The following is a 22,400-nucleotide window of genomic DNA, read 5'->3' as shown; positions in this document are numbered from 1 at the left end:
TTTATCAAGGCTTTGTAGTGAGTGATGGGAGTTTTGGCCAACCACAATTGTTACTGTTCATGTTTTAAAAACACAGACCAATCAGAGGCAAGTTTAAATAATCGCACAAGCCAATAAACGTGATTCAAAGTTTGCAGGCACCACCCTATGCCAAACCCAACGTGTGAGCTCACTGAGTGTCATGGCAGACTCCGTAAACATCGCCAACAAACGAAAAGGAAACAAAGCTTGCACCGAAGAAGGGCGACACATCACTTGTTTGGACCTATTTTTGTTTTGACGAAGCGGACGTGGAACAGAAGAAAACGCCCGTTGCAGAGTTTGCTTTCGCGTAGTCCAGAGGAAACACAAGTCATTTGTACCAGCACCTTAAGAATTATCACATAAAATACACGGCATGTCAAAAAGGATTACCACTAAAAGAAGAAGATGGTGCATCTACAGGTGGAATGAGAGGTAAACAAACCTCCATGAAAGCGGCATTTTTGCCCTTACGGCCGTACGAAAAAGGTTCGCAAAGGCACAAAGCAATAACCTATGCTGTGACTCTAACTAAAAATGTCTGGAATTCACTGGGGAGCCAAGGGGGCGCCAGCCTGCAAAAGTTTGGGAACCATTGCGCTATAGCATAACAATAATACATAGAATTGGCAACAAAGGTTGTATTTAAATTCACATCAACCTTGGGCGTTAGATTATAAAATGTAATTTAAATTGTTCCTTTTAAAAATATTTTTGAAGTAACTTGACTCAGTCAATTGTCAGAAAATAGTTTGCAATACTTAATGTTCTTCCATTGACAGTAACAGGAACTTATTGACCTGGGACTGAGGCTGGATTTGAACTTTCTGGTAAGAAAAAAAAACATACCCTTGAGTGCGATATCTAATTTCGTTGCATCCAATGTTTTTACAACATTGATATAAATGAAAGTAAAGATAATTTGATTATATTTAAAGGTCCGATTTTCTGAATTTGAAGCGCTCTGAACAAAGAAATTAGCTCAATCAAAGCAATTTTTTAAAACCTTTTCTTTATTTAGCGATGACTCCACCTTTTGAAGATCTGAATTCTTCTAGAGACTGAGGGCAAAAAAGAAGAGACTGATGTGGTACAAAAATGTTAGCTTTGTAAGCTTCCAATTAACTTGCTGACTTGAAGCAAAACCAACACATGAAAACAAACTTTCAAGACTTAACAAATAAAAACACTCAGGTATTTCCTTAAAAAATGACATGAAAAAAAACGTTTAGAATTATTTCTGTTGAGACAATTATGCAGTTTAGAATCTTAAGAGATAACTATTGTTGGATAGTACAGCACTTACAAAAAATGTACTTTGTCACTGTCAACAGAAAAATAACTTAAGTATTGCATACTGTTTTTCTGACAAATGACCGAGTCAGGTTACTTCAAATATATTTTTGAATAGAAAAACATTAAGGACAGAGTACAACCCATCTCTTGTTTATTCATTTGTCATTGTCATGGGATAAATGTGAGGAAAAGGAAGCTATAAATGATGCTTATCGTGAATTGCTTTTGGCTTTTCGGAAGTCGAAAGTGTAATAGGTTGTTGGATAGTTTATTTTTCAAACAAACTGAGCTGTTGAAACTAGATAGTAGTATTCTTAAATTGTATTTTAACCTTTTAATTTTTATTCTAGCATCAATTAATTTTTTTATTTGTACTTATTGGGTGGTAGCCGGTCAAAATATAATTCCAAACATTTCCTGTGGGGTCACACACCTACGCAGGGACTCTTTGATGGATGGCCACATGTGATCAGTATTGAGGCTCATTGACAAGGTGGCCAGAGCATCTTTTCTAGCTGCACAGATGTTCATTTCCTGAAATTTCGAAATGATATCAGCAGTCCTCCCAGAAAGGGAGCTTTAAAGTCAACAGGCTGAGCGAGGGAAGACGTCCCATTAGGAGGAGCCTATATTCATGCCTGCGGGGGTGTCTGTCTAGGTCCTAGACTCTAGGAGGTTAATTCTGCTGGATCCGTGCTTTCAGCATGTTTATTCATCTTTAACAAGGCTCTACTTCTGAGATTGATGTCATGATCGTCCTTGTGGGTTTTTTGTTTTATGTTTTAGTTGTTTTTGGAGCATGAAAATGGTAAAAGTAAGATAAGGCCTGTTTCAAGTTGAGTCCAAACTCCAATCCAACTTCACTCTAGTGAAGATAAGCAGATTGGAAAATGAATGAATGTTCCTTAAGTGTTAGGTCTGTCGTGGATGGTATTACACACGTTCCTGTTAATGGCCAATGTGGGTTTTTGTGTTTGTTGTATTAGCTTTGGTTAAGTAGTCCAAATATGAGTGTTTTCCACTACCTTCTCATCAGTGCCAGCCTTTCAAGAGGTGTGGAGTGACGTTCTCGGAGAACGGATGTTTGTGTCTGATGCAACAAGTATAATGGTCCTTACACAAGCGACACTGGCGATCCTTGTTTGGAGGAATGACTTAAATAGAGTGCAGTTGAATTTAGAAATTCCCCCTAACCCCACATAATTTTTTTTTCCATTTAGCATGTTTTTGTGTGTTAAAAGTACAGTTCTTGCTGTCAGCCTTTGGTGATAGTGTGTTTATTTGAGGGGAAAATGCAAGCATGTTTTAACAGGAAAATGGGTGTGGTATGATTTAAAAAGAACAGCGTTAATTGCATGAAAGATGGCCAATTTCAGATGTGGTCTTACTTACTCAAATTATGAAGGAGACAGAATGCTAATGTTTGATGGAGGACATTTCAAACCAATATACATGTTGCTATTGTGCATAAAAATGTTGTAGGACACAAACTTTTATTCATTTTTCCACACGTTTTTGGCCTTTCAGAGTGGTATTAAATGTAATCAAATTAATTTTCCACTAGCTTATAATTAATCTGCCTAAAACTTTTGCAAGCAATGTCGAAAAGATTGAAAAGACTGAATCATGTCTTTTACTCTGGTGATCCTGCCGCTGGCTAGAGGGGGACCTAACATGATTTTTAGCTTGGGAAATGGAGCAGTGCAATTTTGAACAGAAGCTGGGCAGGAAATGGGCAGTTCTGGGTGTGCCCAAGACAGGAAGCATGACAGAGCATCTGCAAACCTTTTGGCAACCATTTGTTTGTTTTAGGATGTTAAACGGATGACTACAAAATAAATGAAGAAATTGTGTCAGTCATTGAGGCTGAATGCAGATCAAGTTCCTTTTTGTTGAATGTACATATTTTGTTGGGGTTTATGACTTTTGCAAAATATATTTTTTGCTTGTGATGCTTGTTGAATGCAAAACAGTTGGGATCTGGGAATTTTGCTGATTGCTGAAACAGCTGGTAACTCGTCATTGAAGAACTTTGTATTTTATTTACATTTATTGAATGTCAGAAAACGTCAAATGGTATTTCATAAACCATATCAGTATCAATTGACCTTTTGACTCCATCTATCCTGGCATGGGCATATCCACGAAACCTTGACAAATGCCTTTTTCACTATTGCACCGTATTGTATTTTAGAATGTTGAAATATGTCCTGCTTATGATCATAATCGTGTTAATTTTGGGGTTGTACCATTTGAATTATTTTAAATCATCACATCAATATTTTAATTAATTATTCTTTGGTATCTGTTGCACATTATATTTATTCATATTCACAGACGCTTGGTGAAAATAGTTGACGGATTGATTTTTACAGTTTGGATAAAATAATACAGTACTTCCGAATCCAAATAATTCAAGTATTTTATAAATTGAATAAAAAACAAGTATGTAATGTAATATTCTAATGCTCATAACGGTAGATTTCAGAAGAGGTTATGTTTGTTAATGTTCAAGACTTCTGACTTTAGCAATACCAAAGTATTGTTTTTTTTTCTATTGTGGCAATATCTTGCAAGTCTACAAAATATTCAGTGACACTCATATTATTGAGACTTTGCCTACTTGTTTCATTAGGTAGGCAGAAGATGCTTCTTCCCAGTCCAGCGACCCCACCATCAGAATATCAATGCCTGGTCTTTTTTGTTTCATTCAGACCTGCTTAGGCTGAGTTAAATGCCTTAAATGGTTTGACAAATATGTTATAAAAGATGTAGCTGTCACTTAAAAATAAATGTATGTCTCCTCACCAATGACAGGCACACCATGCCTTTATTTCGATTTGTCAATTAGTCTGTTATGATGTGAGAGACGAATGGACTATTGATGCCGGTCAGCTCTTTTAGCCAATTCAAGGATTCCTGGGCAGCTGGCTCTCTCTTTCTACTCCAAGTACAAAGTGTCACTGTGGACCTACTGGGTCATTCTGTTGCGGTAGTATCTGAGATGGTGTTTTGTGAGATTTTAATTGCAAAAATGTAATTTAAAACGTATAGCCCCGTAGATTGAAGGTATTCGTTTCATGACACAATGGTGTTGAGCTTCGTAATCGGCATCTGATCGTTGTTTTTACTTCTTGGTGTGATTGCATACTGGCCAAATCTGAATCGGGAGCGTCTGTGGGAAGCGAGCAAATGGAACAAGCCTTCTGTGCTTTTCTGACCTCAGTCGGCATACAACAGCTACATTTATGTTGACAGAAAACAGTTTGATAATATTTTCTTTATTAGTTTGCAGTTTTATTAGGTTGGTGTGTTTTACGCCATCGTGCACTTATAATAAATTGCTTCCAGACCTACGCCTTACCATAAAAGATGTAGCGTATTTTCCCGACAGGAAGGTGCATCCTAAAACCCCAAATTGCACAGAAATCTGAACGTACTGATAACCCGGTGTGCCTTATATACTGACAAATTTGGAAATGCGTAACTATATTTGTGCAATTACTGATCAGTTTAACAATCAATACATTTTATCACTGACCATGATTGCATAACAATGGTGAAAGTGGTGATCAAACCAGATAACACTGGTAAGAGCTCCTCTCTCTAACCCCTTTTAAGCTGAGAACTACTGGTTGTTACTAATTAGTCTAAAGAGCACTCAGTTTGATATGCATTTCTAAAATTATAACTTATCATGTCATTACTATGCTGTTACTATCTTATTACCAGGTTAATTATTGGAAATGGGGATCAATAGACTCAGTCAAACACTAAAAAGTAATTGTACAAGAAAATCACATTGACCGAGCATTGATGAGCTATTTTCAGAATGGGTCTGCGGGCACTTTAGCTGTCCTTGAACTGCACCACTTTGCAGACCCCTGTGCTAGGGACATCCATGGTTGTCACAATTGCATTACATTGAATGCAGCTGAAATCAAAAGCGAATTGCGGTGGGGAGTATGCTGAATCACATCCAATAGACCTCTAAGGAAGAAAATTAGGTCTTCTCATTATCACACTATTTTCAGTCACGGTGCCAAAAATTCTTTACAGTAGGGAGAATGTTGTTTCCCTTTTTTCTCAGCTCAAACTAAGCATTGTAAGTGACAAACATTCTGAATACGTTCTGACATGCTGTCGCATGTATGACATAATTGCCAAATTGCAAGTATTTTTTTCATTCTCATCTCATTAGCCGTACCGCCTATCCTCATTAGGGTCGCGGGGGGGCTGGAGCCCATCCCAGCCATCTCCGGGCAGTGGGCAGGGGACGGGATGGATCGCACCGGCATGCTTTGTGTGTGGTGATCATGGCAGGTCAATTTTTAGTTTGAAAACCACGCACGACTTCAGTATTTTGGACACATTTTGTGTTCACACTGAGTAACACCAGTAAGCCTTAAAAAAAACAAAGAAGAGGTCTAAAAAGCAATCACAACTAGGGCTGTCACGATTAGGAATTTCTGGAGATAATTAATTTTCTCACAAATAATCACAATTGATTCATATATTGTCAATTATTTCCGTCTCTGCATTATATTCTACTATGACAATACTAGCTTAATATTACATATACTGTACACCTTCATGAAAAGCAATTTAATTGCCAACACATAAAGTCAAGAAATAATCAAATAATTTTAATCTTAACATTCTGCTCTTTTCATGAAAACTATTGCAACAGTGCAGGATGTCAGTCTGTTAGGTTAAAAACATTTAAGGAACAATGCTCATGTGATGTAACAGGCTGTAAGGTCTTTGACTCAACTTTTCATTAATAAAGTGCAAAACTGAACAAAGTGCAAAAACGAAGTGCACGGATGAGAAAAAAAAAAAAACTCTAATTTCAACACACACCCTTCTGGAATACAGCAAAAGAGCAGATAAAGGTTTATTTTCCTTTGCCCAGTAATATTTTTCACATTCACATATAAATAAATAATATTCATGATTAGACGAATATGTCATATTTGCGACAGCCCCAAACACAAATCTCGAGCAGCATCCGGAGTTTAGGCACCCGGTACAATTTGTCGAGTCAGTCACCAAAAATGGCCAACAATCCAGGGGTTGCAGCTTGTTTACACGCGCGTCATGACATACAGTACATACGAGACGGTGTAAAATGGCGCTCGCTAACAGTATTACACGGTACATTGCTAATGAAATGCTGCCGTTCAATAAACTTGAGAAACCAGCGTTCAAAGACATGCTGTACAAGTTTGATAAGCCGTACGAACCTCCACGCAAAGCATACATCTCGCAGACGGCAATCCTGAATTTGTAAAACAATTTTAAGGATCGCATTCTCAAGGAGATAAGCAAGGCAGATTTTTTTTTTCTCACCACAGGCGTGAGCGTAACAGTTCACTATCTCACAGCTAACTTGCAGAGTCACTGAAGGCTGTTTTAGCAGAGTGGAAACATTTGACAATATATTTTTCAATCGTGATTATTTGTGTGACAATCATCTCCAGAATTCCTCTCCGTGACAGCACTAGCCATGCATTTATTTATATCTTTTAGGATGACTGAGTTACTTTCCAAAATACTTTTCTCTTCATTCAGTTTAGAACGACCAAATTACTTCCCACTATGTCTTCCCTGTTATTCAGTTCAGAAAGTTGTGCGCCTTGTAAAGACTTTTTAGTTCACTGTACCACAGACCGGTTTGGTATCCGACAATATTCTTACGGCCCTTTTTATATTTTGTGCAACCTTAGCCCTTACAGTATTTTTAGTGTCTTGAGCCTTAAGGTTCGATGTGCCTTTTATGTATGGAAATAAATATATCACAAAAGTCTATCACAAATATGGTATATTGGAGAATAGAAACTTGTATTTCTGGCAGAAAATTACATGGGGAGGAGAGAACTGATATGGGAATGTACATGGGTGTCTGGCAATTTTCAAGCAAGGGTGTGTGCTTATTGATACACTATACAGTGGAATAGATGAGCCACTCCTTGTGATTACGACTTGTATCTTATTTCAAACAGCCACTATACAACAATTGAGTCCAGTATAATGTCTCATGTTTTAGCCTATTTTGTGTCAGCTTCCAATACTCATCAAATTCAAAAAACGTTCAGTCGGTCCTCTCAGCTGCTCCATTGAATAACAACTCCAAAGAAAATAGGTCAATCACCTTTACTCAAACTTGTCCAATTTTAATTCTCTGGGCATTTCAAAAAGGGAACGCATTTAATGAAAGATACTAGTGTTTCAAGATGTAAACTGATATACTTAAAATGTTTACGAGGTACTGTATATTTTGGCTGATCTTCTTTTTCCTTTGCTCTTTCTCTCAGTCTGTCAGCATCAACAAGGCCATCAACACACAGGAGGTTGCTGTCAAAGAGAAACATGCCAGGAATATCCTCATATTTTGTCGTTACTCCTAACTATGTTTGTGCGCTTTGAGTGTGAAATTTTCATTCCCATGTGAGATGTGTTTTCCAGGTGGGGTTATGTAAGTGCATGATTAAAACAATGGAAGGTGGCCTCATATGTGCTGGAGCTAATTTAATCCTGTGGGATGCAAAACATAAGGCTAGACATGGTTTGGAGCATGTCATTTTTTGCAGCTCTTTATTCTATTACCTGTAATTTAGCGCTATGTAAGTATTCCTCACCCATGTAAGTGATGGGTGTTTTTTTTTTTTTTTTTTTTTTTTTCCAAACATTGTGTCCCAAAAAGAAAGCAAAGTCATCATCAGTCTGTACAGGGACCCCTTGTTTCAGGGGATAAACATAGTACATGAGAGGAATAGCAAAATACTGCGGACAACTGATCCCTATAAGCAATTATGATCACAAGACACGAACAAGCTGAATGTCACACAAAAACTATATCTTTACGTATCAAAATTGCTGAACTGTATTAGATAGATGGATAGATACTTTATTCATCCCGGTAGGGATATTCACACTTCCAGCTGTATCCTTGTGTTAAAAAATAAAATAATAAAATAAAAGATATAGAATACAAAAATACCCAATATAACATGTTGATAAAGAACATTTAAATATTGTTACGGAAAATACACACTGTAAAAAAAAATAGGGTTATATGCAAATGTGGGGGTGGGGTTTGATGTGAGGTGGAGTTAAAGAGCCTCATGGCATGCGGAAGAAATGATCACCTCAGTCTGTCCGTGGAACAAGACTATGACAGCAGTCTTTCGCTGAAGCTGCTCTTCTCCAAGCTAATCTTCTAAAGCTTCTTGAGCTAGTAAGTGAGCTCTGTGGCGTTGGCAATAAATGTTAACACTATCCAAAGTCTGCCTAGTGGCTACCTAAATAGAAAATTTCTTGTTTGTCAAGCTTCTCAAAGCTCCTGTTTCTACGCATTTCTTCATCTTATTCCTTTTTTGTGTGTAAAATGAATTAAAAATAGCTGCACCTTGCACAAACTCACCCCGGGTGAAAGCCAGCTTCACAAGCCTTGCCTCACATTTGTCGTGACGTCATCACAACATTGTTTTTTCTGCATGTTTTTTTCTTTATTTTTCCTTTATTTACTTTTGTGAAAAGTCAGTGCATCCCTACTAAATAGTGTTTTTATGGTTCATTAAACGTCATACTGTACTGCTTTGGGTTGAATCCTGCTTTTTTGTTTTTAGCCATGTCAGGCTGTTTTTTGATGATTCTCTTCAAGAAACTCAATGATCTTATAGTTGGGAAATTTTCACCAATTTTTGTGCGATTGAAACATTTTGGTCCTTGACTGTGCCACCCTGCATCTTGGGAACTCATCATGAAAAAGGCTGCCACACTTTTTGGGCAGCCGTCAACCGACTTCCTCTTTCCAGCAACGCAGTCCTTTGCTGGAAGTTCTGCCATGTTTTCCACAAACTACTACGAGATGGACATTCAAACGTATGTAAAGAAAGCATCACTCTGCACTGCAGTCTTTTCCAATATGGATTTAATGCCAGCAATTTTTTCTTTATTTATATACAAAAACCCTTTTTATTAATGCAAAATCTTGGACTTTTCTACTTCCCTTATGAAATGAAATGATCTGCATTTATATAGCGCTTTTCAAGTCAATGAAGACTTCCCAATGTACTTCACACTTACCCATTCACACACACACTCACACACCAATAGCAGCCATGCAAGGCGCCAAACTGCTTATTGGGGGCATTAGGGATTCAGTGTCTTGCCCAAGGACACTTCGACATATAACACGGAGGAGCCGGGAATAGAACCTGTGATCTCTTGATCCCAAGACGAGCGCTCTACCTCCTGAGCTAATGCCGCCTTTATATCCTCTGATTGTTTCAGGTGATAAAGGACTCTATGAGGAATAAGGCAGATTTGACGGATATGAGCAGGATGTGGGTGAGTAAGTACACATGACATTTCCCATCCCAAAATACTCTTACTGGTGACTGTGAAATTAATGTCATGGAACATAAATTAACATGGTAACACTTCACCATAGTCTAAATTTCATGCGTCTTATATTCTGGTGCGCCTTATGTATACATAATGTATGACAAAAGACTATTTTCTGATGGGCACCTCTTAAATTCCGGTTTGCCCTATTGTTCGAAATATATGGTAAATTTGTAAGTATTTAACACATAAATTGTCCTATTCAACTGAAAAGCTGTCTGTTGAAAAATTAAGTGTATTCCTGCTCACCCACGAGCTGTTTAAGTGGAATTACAGTACTGTGAGGGAGCAAACCCTTACCTAAAAAACAGCCTTTTGAGGAATGGCCTCCACCAGGCTGCACTTGCCCAAGACACAGCACAGGAAGTGGCGGTTAAGGGATCCGTGAACCATAAACCGCATGTTTGCATTTTGAATAAATGAATGAATGAAAACTTTATTTCGGACATTAGAAAATAAAAACAGGACAAAAACAATGACTCAACAACAAAAATAATGTTAACATAACACGTTCGAATAGGGGGAGTAAGAAGCAGACGCTTATTTTCCTTACCTCTTCATCTTCCTTATTAATTACATCTCACAGATAGCTCCTCTTTTGTGCCTAAATGTAACAAAACCTCACGGATATACATATTACATAGGTCGGAGATCAATAACTATAATAATAACAATAGTCTCATATGATATATTCTAATCATTGTATTACCCATCTATTAATGTTATAATGCTACGAGTCACTAAATATCACTGAGACACCAATGATAATAACAACAATAGCAATAATAACAGTCATGATATAATAATAGTAACAATAACAACAAGGTTAACTATAGTTGTAAACCATCCATTTGTTACGCAACATTTCCAGTCTCTAGTATCACTCATACCCCATTTTCTTCATCTCTGTATTTTGACCGTAATGTTTTTTTGTATTTAAATTTGAACACGTGAATATTTTGACAATGTTTGATCTTGTCTTGTGAATTGTTCCAAAGTTTGACTCCACACAGACACACACATACTTTTCCTGGTGGTTCTCAACAGTGGGATTTTGAATTTACTACAGCCCCTTAAATTATAACTTCCCTCTTTCCGAGTGAATAATTTTTGGATGTTTTCTGGCACTATGTTTTTGTTGACCTTAAATAGCAGTTGTGAAGTGAAAACATTTACTAAATCATCCAATTTTAATAATTTGGACTGCAGGAACAAAATATTAGTATGATCACGATATCCTACTCTGTGTATGGTTCTAATTGCACGTTTTTGGAGGACAAAAAGGGGCTGTAGTGAACTTTTGTAATTATTGCCCCAGACCTCTGCACAATATGTTAAGTATGGCAGAACTAGAGAACAATATAATAAATACAATGCATTATAGTTTAAAAGGAATTTGGCTTTATTCATTATTGAAATGCTTTTAGATACCTTAGTTTGTATGCGTCATACAGATTCATTTATGCTTGTTTTACATGTTTCTGCCTTTCTAGGTTAGATGCATGCAAACAAAAAATGCATAAATGTTGATCCTGGAATACATGGCAAACCTGTTGTGACATAAGCCTGACTTTAAATATACTTTTAGAAAGACGCGAATCAAACAGTGGTGAATATTGGCTTAAAATATATTGGACCTTGAAAAGATGCAATAATCTCTGGTCTGTGCAGCCCTTAGAGACTCTTTGTTATTAAGGACTAAACAAAAAAACATGACTTGATTTGACTTGACTTTCAACATTGGTACCCATTGACTCCCTGCTCGGCATTAGGCGTTGGAATTGGGGGGGTTTGGTCGCCTAATGACTCCCAATGACAGGTGCTGTTGGGTAAAACTATCAACGCATCAATTACTGTACAGAGGCCCACGTGTTTGTATGGGAGCCCTACCTTTGATCAGTCAGAGCTGAGGCAGGAAAACTACGAAAGATTGTGTTTAATCCAGCATTGTGAGTACCCTCGGTTTTGTTTTATTTGATGAAATTTTGGGCCATGGTCCTTCTTAACAAAGTCAGTGCAATTGTTTTAAACTATAAAATAACTTGGGTTATTAAAAAAAACATACATATACATTTGATGCTACCAAGTCAGCAGTTGATATTTAAAGGGATTATAAAAGACCCTCTTTTTCTTTTTCAATATGGCACAGAACGTGTTGTGTTCCTCCCCACAATCATGCAGATATGTTCCAAAATATTCCACTCGCCATGGAATTCGAGAAATTAATTTTCAAAGTAGACAGTTTGACATGATATCACCTAGAGCTGTGACGTCACCGGATGACATCAGGAAGCAAAACAAACAGCGCGTCCCGTTGAAAAACAGACAGGGACCGATACCTGTAATCCATATCAGATTGAACAGCTCAGAATTTAGGGCTGGGTGATGTGCCTTAATATTAAAATCTCAATTTTATCATTCATTCTGGCAATTTTAATTGATTTAAAACAAACCCAGCACTTATTTGATCCTGTGATCAGTAATCATAATTTGGAAGAAATGTTAAATGAAATTATCCTTAATGGCATGATACTATTTTGTTTGTTATATTGCTTAGTGGAATAAAAAATATATTTTTTCTGTTGTGTAAACACCATCCACTGGTCAAGTAATGTGTGTCTCTAAATAGAGCATTTCAACTTTGTCCCCATTCTCACAATGAAAATATAGTTTTGCATATGAGAACTTACTCCAATGACTACAAAGTTCGCCAATTGTTTTTCAGTTGCGCTCTTTTAGGAGGAAGACATTGTTAGTCCTATTGTGCTTTTAGTTCTGCTCTACCAGAGGAAATGTATCACACTTTGAATCTTATTGAAACACCATCTGGCGCCAACTTGACATCTCGAATTTCCTTGTAATTCTAAACAGGCCAAACACAGCAGATAGTGTTTTCACCTTTGTATATTTCTCCACGTTTCTCACCCTTTGTGATTTGGCCTTTTTGCCAACAGGGTCACCTTAGTGAAGGCTATGGGAAACTGTGCAGCATCTACCTAAAACTGCTCATCACCAAAATGGAGTTTCACATCAAAGTAAGTCTGCATGGCCTATAAAACCCAGCGAGCGTCCTTCAGCGCTCATTATCTGGACTCTTTATTGCCATTGTTTCTCTTCACGGGTATGGGTGGGTTTTCATAGAACTTCCTGGGTGAGATCCTAATGGGTCTTTAAATGAAGATTTTTATAATAGGAGAACTGAACTGAGTTGTAGATGTATAGAGATTCTCAAAATTAGACTTCTCTTCATTGTCATTGATAACAATGTAGTGAACAGTGCTTACAACAAAATTATATATGCCACCCTAGGATAAAAGAAAAATAAGAAAAAAACGAATGTCAGGATGAATAGGCAGAAGGTCTGCAACCAACGACTATCACTCACTATTGAAGCGATAAGTTGAATAATCGGATAATTATTTTTCTTAGATTTCGCATGGGGTTGATTTGATTTTGTGTCAAATGATAATAAACACAAGATAATTGGTACAAATAAAATTACATCTTTTATTGAACATACTCCAGGTTTGTACAAAAATATAGTAAAATCCAATTAGGCACTGACAAATACTTAAATAAACTTCTGTCCAACTTTAGGGAAAGGCAAATGAATAATAAATAAAATTCAAGTAAACCTTTTTATCCATGTAAACCAAGAATGGGCACATTAGCAGCTGTAGAACAGTTAATAAAACAAATATAATGTCCATCATTTTGTGATATATATTCAGTGGTCAACCGCAAAGTCTGTAAAAAAAAAAGTTCTTAAAAATTCTCAACACTTTGAAAACAAACGGATTTAACAACAGGGACTGTTGTTCTTCGGACTCCATGCAACTAATTGGAAATACGTTCGTCAGGTAGAGTATGGCATAACGCTCAAGCTCTCTTTTATGGCAAAATATACGTGTATTAAATGTGCAATGCATGTCATCAGCATCATATTTGCTTGAAAGTTACTTGCACCTTACCGGGTCAAGTCAGTCTCCGTTCTGTTAAACTGTCCAACGTGCTTTTTAAAAGATTATGCATCATCACCCCCATGATATGCAAGTTTTGCAAGTAGTCTTTGGATTGGCTGTATGTACTATTTAGGCTAAAATGCCCCAAAATTTTCGAAGTCTTGGTATGCCTACTTGATGTTGACGCCGCCATTTCTGAATGTTTAAGTAGCCCGCTCGAGACGGACTCTTAGCAGAGATTATATTCATGTAGAGATTTCTCTGTGGAGAAAACGTGTCTGGGGACAATAGTCGACAATGAAATTCATTGTCAACTATTTCGTTTTTTTGTAGACAAAGTCGACTAATCGTTTTAGCCCTAATACTGCAACATATTTACAAGGTAGTTCTTGGAGACTGGCCTATGTTGTTAGTGCATCTTGATTGTCATCAGCTAAAATGGCAAATATCCCCACTATCAGGGTTTATTCAAGGTCAAATACGTTCACCAAATGAAGAAACCGTTGCAACAAGGATGGTAGAGACAACCCTCTGAAGAATGTTTGGCAAAAATGTTTTACTGAAAAAAAAAAAACTGACATGGCACATCTATCTACCTACCAAAGTTTTTCTAATTCTTTCAGCGGAAACATTCTCTTTTTTTTTCTTTTGTTTCTTAGTTTAATGCTATCTATGTATCATAGAAGTATGCATGTTTCCAATTAAATAAAATGTGTTACATATCTTCATGTCATGTGGTGTGACTCAATTCAGTAAAGATTTAATTTAAAATGAATGATTTTATTCAGTTCCTTCTGGTAGAATTTTGATCTGATATGGTGCAGATCAGTTCAAATGTATATGGTGCAATTATTTTTTTATCATTGTATAATATGATTGAATTTTAACATAACTTGTCATATGGCTGGGCCATATGGTCCTAAAAGTAAAATCTTGATTTTTGTTTGTCATTCCAGGACCTAAGTGATAAAAATTTTGGGGGAAAAAAAAGCTTAACTTGCCTCACCACACATTTTTAAAAGATGATCCCAGAAAGGGGCGGAACAGCAGCTGAGTGGTTAGCAAGTCCGCGGCACAGTTCTAAGGTCATGGGTTCTAATCCAGCTACCAGCCTTCCTGTGCGGAATTTTTATGTTCTCCCTGTGCTTGTGTGGTTTTCCTCGGGGCACTCCTCTTCCCTTCCACATTCTAAATACGTGCATGTCAGGTTAATTGGCATGCACGTTGTCTGTTTCTCTGTGCCCTGCGACAGGCTGGCAACCAGTCCAGGGTATCCCCCTGCCCTACTGCCTAAAGATGGCTAGGATGGGCCCCAGCACTCCTGAGGATAAGTGGTGTAGTTAATGGATGTATGGATTCCAAAAAACTTCCGTTGCAAAATGCTCAGGCAACAACAACTGATTTGAAATCACCTCAAAAGTAAACCAAATATTTACAGCTTGTGTAAAAAAATAGTCATTTCAATTATGTGTCAAACCACAATTAATTAACTGGTTATCTATTGTATTGTTTTGTCATCTATCGTAACCATCTCGCTCTCTATGTGCAAAAATGTTTTCGTCTTGATTTCACGGTTCTAAAATTTTTTAAACTAGTCAATTTCTAAAATTGATATAATAAATAAAAAATTTTTTTATTAAAAAGTATTGATTAGTCACAAGGTATCATGAGGACTTTATTTTGTTAGAGATATTATATTTTTGTTCATGGGAATGCTTATTTTTCTATTGAGCTGTAATTGTGCGTTGCCAACAATATTTAGTTTCATATTTGCCAAAAAGTCTTTGTAAAACGGTTTTGCACCTCTCGGGCATTATCGATACCACATCAGTACAAAAAATTGCCTTTACAAATAAAACTGTCATTTTTAGACTGATACCTTTACATTATTGCATAATGTTTTACTTTAATATTGTACAGATTTTATTATTATCTACCGTTCTTTTAAATTCCAGGTTTCATATTGTTAAAAGGCCATCGGAAAGTAGCTGATAGTCGTATTGGTTACCGTCTCGTATTGGTATATGCCCATGCCTACGTAAGGCCTGTACAATTATAATGTTTTACAAATTCTGGAGAAATTTTGCTTATAAATGAGGGGGACAATTTAATCTATCATTTATTAAATCTTTCGGAATAAAAAAAATCTGGAATAATCCCCGTATAGCCCAAGCCTAGGATTATTATATTGCACCTCTAATTTTAGTTATACAGTTGCATCATATGTGTGCCACAGGTAAACTGATGCATGACTTGGCATGTTATTTGAGCTTCAACCTTTCTGCTTCCGTCATTTCTATCAGAACCCTCGGTTTCCTGGCAACCTGCAGATGTCAAATAGACAACTTGAAGAGGCAGGAGAGAATGACGTCAACAACTTGTAAGTAAGGCACGCTGTCACTATATTTACACACTAGAATCTAAAAAATAAGTAGTAAGGGCATTGATTTTGAACAAGCAGTTATGTGTACCTGACAAAATTAAGATAATTTCAAAAATATAGACGCTGCCCTACTTACGAACAAGATACGTTCCGGACGATCAATCATAAGTTGAATTTGTTTGTAAATTGCTTCAGTGCTATATTTTGTATGGAATGTATGTGTAAGGTTTATATAAGCATGTTTAAGGGTTGTATAAGTAACCTGTATTGTTTTGTACTAAAAAATACTAACATCTAAAAAAAATAATATGCTCCATGAAGGTAAATAAAGTTAAGTTTAACTTACTTTTGGAAGATGAACTTCAAGAGTTAGGCGACCTCCTCCGCCGTGGTAGAGAGTGGCCGAAAAAAGCGATCCAACCATTTTCTCAACATCATCAAGCTTTCTTATTCCACTTTCATTTCAAAAGAAACGGCTTGCCTTTTCTACCATAAGACTGTTAGTTTTTCTGTTGATTAGTAATGAATTCCAGAATGTTTTACATATTTTTAAATTGCATTACAGAAAATAAGGAACTTTATCACAATAGTCTAGGTCTTGTTATGTGTGTTTGTTTGTAATGATACAAATACTTTATATTGTCGCTGTCATGTGAAAATAAACTATTTACTAAGAACTTACTACAGCTAAACTAAACTTGTAGCCTGCAGCCCCGATGTCAATGGTGCTTCAGAGGACTGATATTCCCTTTTCACTAGGGTGGGCACACCCCTGCATTGCACATTTTGCTTAAACTCCTTGTATCTGTAAGTTACACATAAGAAATTATCGGAATTTGTAAATCTGAACCCAAACTCTTCCTCTGTTTTTCTGTTTGTAATGCACCCTGGTCTTATGTATAAATGTACTTCTTTTTTGTCTGCCCCTAGCTTTCAACTAACGGTTGAGATGTTTGATTACCTGGAGTGTGAACTCAACCTCTTCCTTGGAGGTAAGATCTTTTAAATCTCTTTCAAATTATCAGACGTGAATTCACACTCACTCAAGCGCAAAGTTCATACTTGGGCAGAGTGATGGAGTTCTACTGCTTTTTGAAAATAGACACTAACATCAGGCTAGCGATGCGTCTGATTGAGTGGTTTCAGACACTGTTGTTGTCTGGGTGAGTCATCAAAGGTGTGTGTGTTTTGCGGTGTATAGACGGGACTAAAAATAGGCTACTGTGATGTGAAGTGCGCTGGAGGAAAGGCTGCAAAAGCTGCTCTCGTCCACTCTATAACAAACTAAAATAGATAATTTTTGTTTCTTTTTGTGTTTGCCTCCAGTCTGCATCCTGTCCAGTGTCATATGAGGCACGTTTGTGCTTCTTTTCTGGTTAATGAATGGACTACCTATGTGTGACCAATCGAATGCATTAACAAGACTGAAATTATATTCCAAATATGGGTTTTACATTTACAGTTTGAAATGTAGCCAGAGCATAGAGCAGGAAGCAATCTAAAGGTAATAGATGTAACATAGAAAATCTCAAATACCATATTTAGACCCCAAATTGTCCAGAAAGTTGAAAGTGTGCCTTATATACCAAATAATACATTGAATACAACTAGAAATGTCATCAGTATTTAAAAGGTGTGTGTTATTACACATGGTTTTGGCCCACATTGCAATGCATAATTTGCAATGGGATTTGAACCCAAGTTATAGTGGCGGGAGTGCCAACATCTTACCACTGGACTACCAGTTGTACAGATGACGTATGAAAAGGCATTAGAGTTTTTCTCATTATCACAGTTTTTACTCATGATGCCACAAACAAATTTTCAGAGTGCAATCTGATAGGTGAGAGAATGTTTAACCTATGTGTCAAAAACTTTGCAAAAGACAGAAACAGAAAACAAAGCTCTTTACGTTTGTGTACATATTAAACTTAGAGGTTATTGACGCACAAGTGAAGAAGTAGACTGTTTAACCTATCAGAATGCACTATGCATAATTTAGGGATGTTGAACAATTATTTTGTGTGTGCCCCTTTCTTCCAGTATTCAGCTCGCTAGATATGTCTCGGTCAGTGTCCGTGACTGCTGCAGGCCAATGTCGCCTGGCTCCACTCATCCAAGTCATCTTGGACTCCAGCCACCTGTATGACTATACAGTCAAGTTGCTATTTAAACTGCATTCATGTGAGTAACACACAATCAATTCCAAAGTACTTAATTTTATTAATTTTTTAATTTAATTGTCTCTTCTGATCGTTTCTCTGATGAGTATATTCTGAAATAGGCATCATATTTTAAATGCCAAGAGTTTAATCTTTATAATGATATGTGGCATGACATATCTCAGTGACTGGTGACATTGTACAAATATGTTCAAAAGTCGGCCTACAACATTTCTGCTTCGTTAAACGTTGTTCTTACAATCAGTTTGTTTAGCCTCATTATTTCCGTTAATAAATAAACAGATCTGTAAAATTATTCTCATTATGGTAGTTTGCCCTCCACTCATGATTGAAACCTTTTTCATGATGAGGGTCTATTCTTGCTAATTTTATTCATGCACAAATCACGTAATTACATTAAACTAGCGTCTTCCTCGACGCATATATTCCACCTGTCTCACTCTTACCTTTACTGCTCTGGCGCCCCTGGTGTTTGTTCGAAACAATTCATAAATTAGCTGCATCATTGCATAAGCCGTAGGGTTGAAAGCTTGTGACATTAGTCGCAGCTTGTAGTCCGAAATTTACTGTATACACACATATATGTGTATATATATATATATATATATATATATATATATATATTGAGATGGTGTGTATTTTTTTTTGGTGTTGGGTTTTATCAAATAAATCCTCTCCCCCCTCCAGTGTGACTTATAGTAAATTGGACACTTTGAAATGTTACCTGACTTGTGGGTGTATTTGTATGCAGGCCTTCCAGCAGACACTCTCCAAGGCCATCGAGATCGCTTCCAGGAGCAGTTTAAGAAGTATGTAGGGCCACTGAGGCTGAAACACAAAACCAAATCGTCAACAGTGTCACTGTGTACTTATTATTGTTCCACTCTGATTTTTTTTCTCGTCGCAGGTTGAAGAATTTGTTTTATCGCTCCAGCAACTTGCAGTACTTCAAGCGGTTAATTCAGATCCCACAGTTGCCTGAGGTGACACTTCCTGCTTTATATTAACCTTTAGGACAGGGGTGGTCCAACTATATTTGTTTGCTTTCATTCTGAGTATTTTAAAACCATTTTGATGAAATCTTTCTATTTGTGATCAAATATAAAATTAAATGCGACACATACTGTACATGTAGAAATCTGCATGTACATTTATTAATAGATGCAAATGAGAATAATTTTTCCTCACGTATTGCCAATGTATCAGTTCTGAGAAGAAAAAAAAAAATCTTGACTGCCAAGTTTTTAACCCAATGCGGCCCGCGACTGAAAAAGTTTGACCACCCCGAAGTATTAGAAAAATGGACATTAAAGTTATATAGTGCAATGCCTTTTCATCCGTAAAATGTTTGTATGGATATTATTTTGACGAACTTGGGCAAAACCCTTTCTTAGACTTCATTAATCATTTTTACAAATTGCACCAGGAAAGGTTTTCTTGGTAGAAGTTAAACTTTAGTAGACACTCAAAATAAGGCGAGAAGAAATCAAGGGATTTTTACCTTGCAAGGACAGTCCCGGAGAAATGCTTTCAGATAAGAAAATTCCATCCCTTCCAAAAGCTCTCCTCTGAGCCCCCTCTTTGTTAAATCTTCAAAGTTACAAAAAACAGATCAACCCAAAAGGGTGTGGTATCAAAGAACAGCAACATGACTGGCCGATAGCAACAATGATGCAATAGTCAAAACAACGAACAGCCAGTCCAAATAAGGAATTGAATGAATGAATGAAAACTTTATTTCGAACATAAAAATAAAAACAGGACAAAAACAATGAATCAACAACGAAATAATGTCACACATGTTCGAAAAGGGGTAGTCAGAAGCAGATGCTTATTTTTCCTACCCCTTTATCTTCCCTATAAAACACATTTTATATATAGCTCCTCTTATGTCCAATACAACAAAATCTCATGGATATACTTATTAAATAGGTCAGATATCAATAATTATAATAGTTACAATAATCACATACTTTATACACTAATCTTCGCAATACCCATCCCTCAACGTCATAATGCGCATAATGTCACTGCGGCACCAGTGATAATATCAATAAAAATAAACACAATACTTATAACAGTTCTGATGTGATAATAGAACAATAACAACAAGTTAGCCATAGTTTGAAGTGCAGTATTTCCAGTCTCCCTCATATCCCATTTTCTTCATCTCTGTATTTCGCCAGTAATGCTTTTTTATATTTAAATTTGAACACATGTATATTTGGACATTGTTTGATTTCATTTTGCAAATTATTCCAAAGTCTGACTCCACACACAGACACACACATACTTCTCCTGGTGGTTCTCACCTTTGGGATTTTGAATTCACCACAGCCCCTCAAGTTATAATTTCCCTCTTTCCGAGTGAATAATCTTTGTATGTTTTCTGGCACTATGTTTTTGTTGACCTTAAATAACAGTTGTGAAGTGAAAAATTTTATTAAATCATCCAATTTCAATAAATTGGACTGCATGAATAAAATATTGGTATGATCCCGATATCCTACCCTGTGTATGGTTTTTATTGCACGTTTTTGAAGGATAAAAAGGGGCTGTAGTGAACTTTTGTAATTATTGCCCCAGACTTCTGCACCATAGGTTAAATATGGCAGAACTAGAGAACAATATAATAAATACAATGCATTATAATGTAAAAGAACTTTGGTTTTATTAATTATTGAAATGCTTTTAGATACCTTTGTTTGTATGTGTCTGATGTGTGTTTTCCAACTTAATTTATTGTCTATTATGACCCCTAAAAACTTAATTTCTGATACAATGTCTATCGTGACACCATCCATTTTTACTTCTAAATCTTGATTTGCCTTACGATTACCAAAGAATATTACTTTGGTTTTATTTAAATTTAAAGATAATTTATTTATATCCATCCATACTTTTAGGTTAATTAGTTCACGATTAATACAGGTTACCAAATCCATATAGTTATCATTTGAATAGAAAATGTTAGTGTCGTCTGCAAATACTACTATTTTCAATAGTTTTGAAACATTAAAAATATCGTTAATATATAAATTAAATAGCTTTGGTCCCAGGATAGAACCCTGTGGTACTCCACAACAGATGTCCAAATATTCAGATGAAAACTCTTCCATTTTTACATATTGCTTCCTCCCCGTCAAATAACTTTGAATCCATTTCAAAGCCACTCCCCTGATGCCATATCTTTCCATTTTTTTTAATAGTATATTATGATTAATGGTATCAAATGCTTTTTTTAAGTCAATAAATACCCCGACTGCGTATCTCTTCTTTTCTATACTGTGGGTGATTTCTTCTACTGCATCAATAATTGCCATTGTTGCTGATCTGTTTGCTCTAAAACCATATTGACTTTCATTAATCAATTTATGTTTATCTACAAATTGTTCTAGTCTATTATTGTAAAGTCTCTCTAATATTTTAGAGAACTGAGGAAGCAGAGATACCGGTCTATAGTTTGTAAAAATGTGCTTGTTCCCATTTTTGTATATTGGTATAACTTTTGCTATTTTCATTTGATTTGGAAATGTGCCTGTTAGAAATGATAGATTACAGATGTAGGTCAATGGTTTCACAATGCTGTTTATAATTTGCTTAATTAGTACCATATCGATGTCAAAACAATCCATAGACGTTTTGTTTTTACAGTTGTTAACCACGTCTAAGATTTCTGATTCCGTAACCCCGGATAAAAACATGGTCTTGGAGTTCATTTTTATCAGTGACTCAAATTGTTTACCACTGCACTCTGGGATGTTTGCAGCGAGCTCTGGTCCAACATTTACAAAATAACTATTAAAATTCTCCACAACTTGATTTAAATTATAATTTTCACTGTTCTTATCAATAAAATAGTTTGGATATGCATTAGATAGATAGATAGATAGATACTTTATTCATCCCCGAAGGGAAATTCACTTTCCCAGCAGCATCCCTAAGCTGAGAACAATCGAAAATAACTGAGAACAATCGAAAATAACACGGGAGCTGCTGGAGTGGCTGCCATTCGTGACGGCGCCGGAGAAACGATTCAATTTGAATCATGTACAACAAACAAACAAAATATTTATGTTTCAATAAGTGGAGTGTTAATAAAATGGGGGGAAAATAATTTCTGATACTGATATAACCAGGTAA

The 22,400-nt window shown here is 36.3% G+C and overlaps 1 protein-coding gene across 2 annotated transcripts in view; it reads left to right on the top strand.

Annotated features, from left to right (window-relative positions):
• The window catches only part of hip1 (huntingtin interacting protein 1), a 69,977-nt gene that overhangs the window by 17,620 nt on the left and 29,957 nt on the right, over nucleotides 1-22,400 (top strand). For both annotated transcript variants that reach the window (XM_088345404.1, XM_088345405.1), the window contains exons 2-10: nucleotides 7,635-7,698; nucleotides 9,062-9,204; nucleotides 9,616-9,672; nucleotides 12,684-12,764; nucleotides 15,995-16,071; nucleotides 17,005-17,066; nucleotides 18,118-18,258; nucleotides 19,009-19,066; nucleotides 19,165-19,240. In XM_088345404.1, coding sequence (XP_088201530.1) covers nucleotides 7,635-7,698; nucleotides 9,062-9,204; nucleotides 9,616-9,672; nucleotides 12,684-12,764; nucleotides 15,995-16,071; nucleotides 17,005-17,066; nucleotides 18,118-18,258; nucleotides 19,009-19,066; nucleotides 19,165-19,240 — 759 coding nt within the window. The remainder of the gene's footprint in view (nucleotides 1-7,634; nucleotides 7,699-9,061; nucleotides 9,205-9,615; nucleotides 9,673-12,683; nucleotides 12,765-15,994; nucleotides 16,072-17,004; nucleotides 17,067-18,117; nucleotides 18,259-19,008; nucleotides 19,067-19,164; nucleotides 19,241-22,400) is intronic.

This window comes from Urocampus carinirostris, chromosome 10, assembly GCF_059441175.1.
Source record: "Urocampus carinirostris isolate Australia breed hairy pipefish chromosome 10, RoL_Ucar_1.0, whole genome shotgun sequence".
Taxonomy (NCBI): Eukaryota; Metazoa; Chordata; class Actinopteri; order Syngnathiformes; family Syngnathidae; genus Urocampus; species Urocampus carinirostris.
This window is presented reverse-complemented; position numbering and strand designations above follow the sequence as displayed.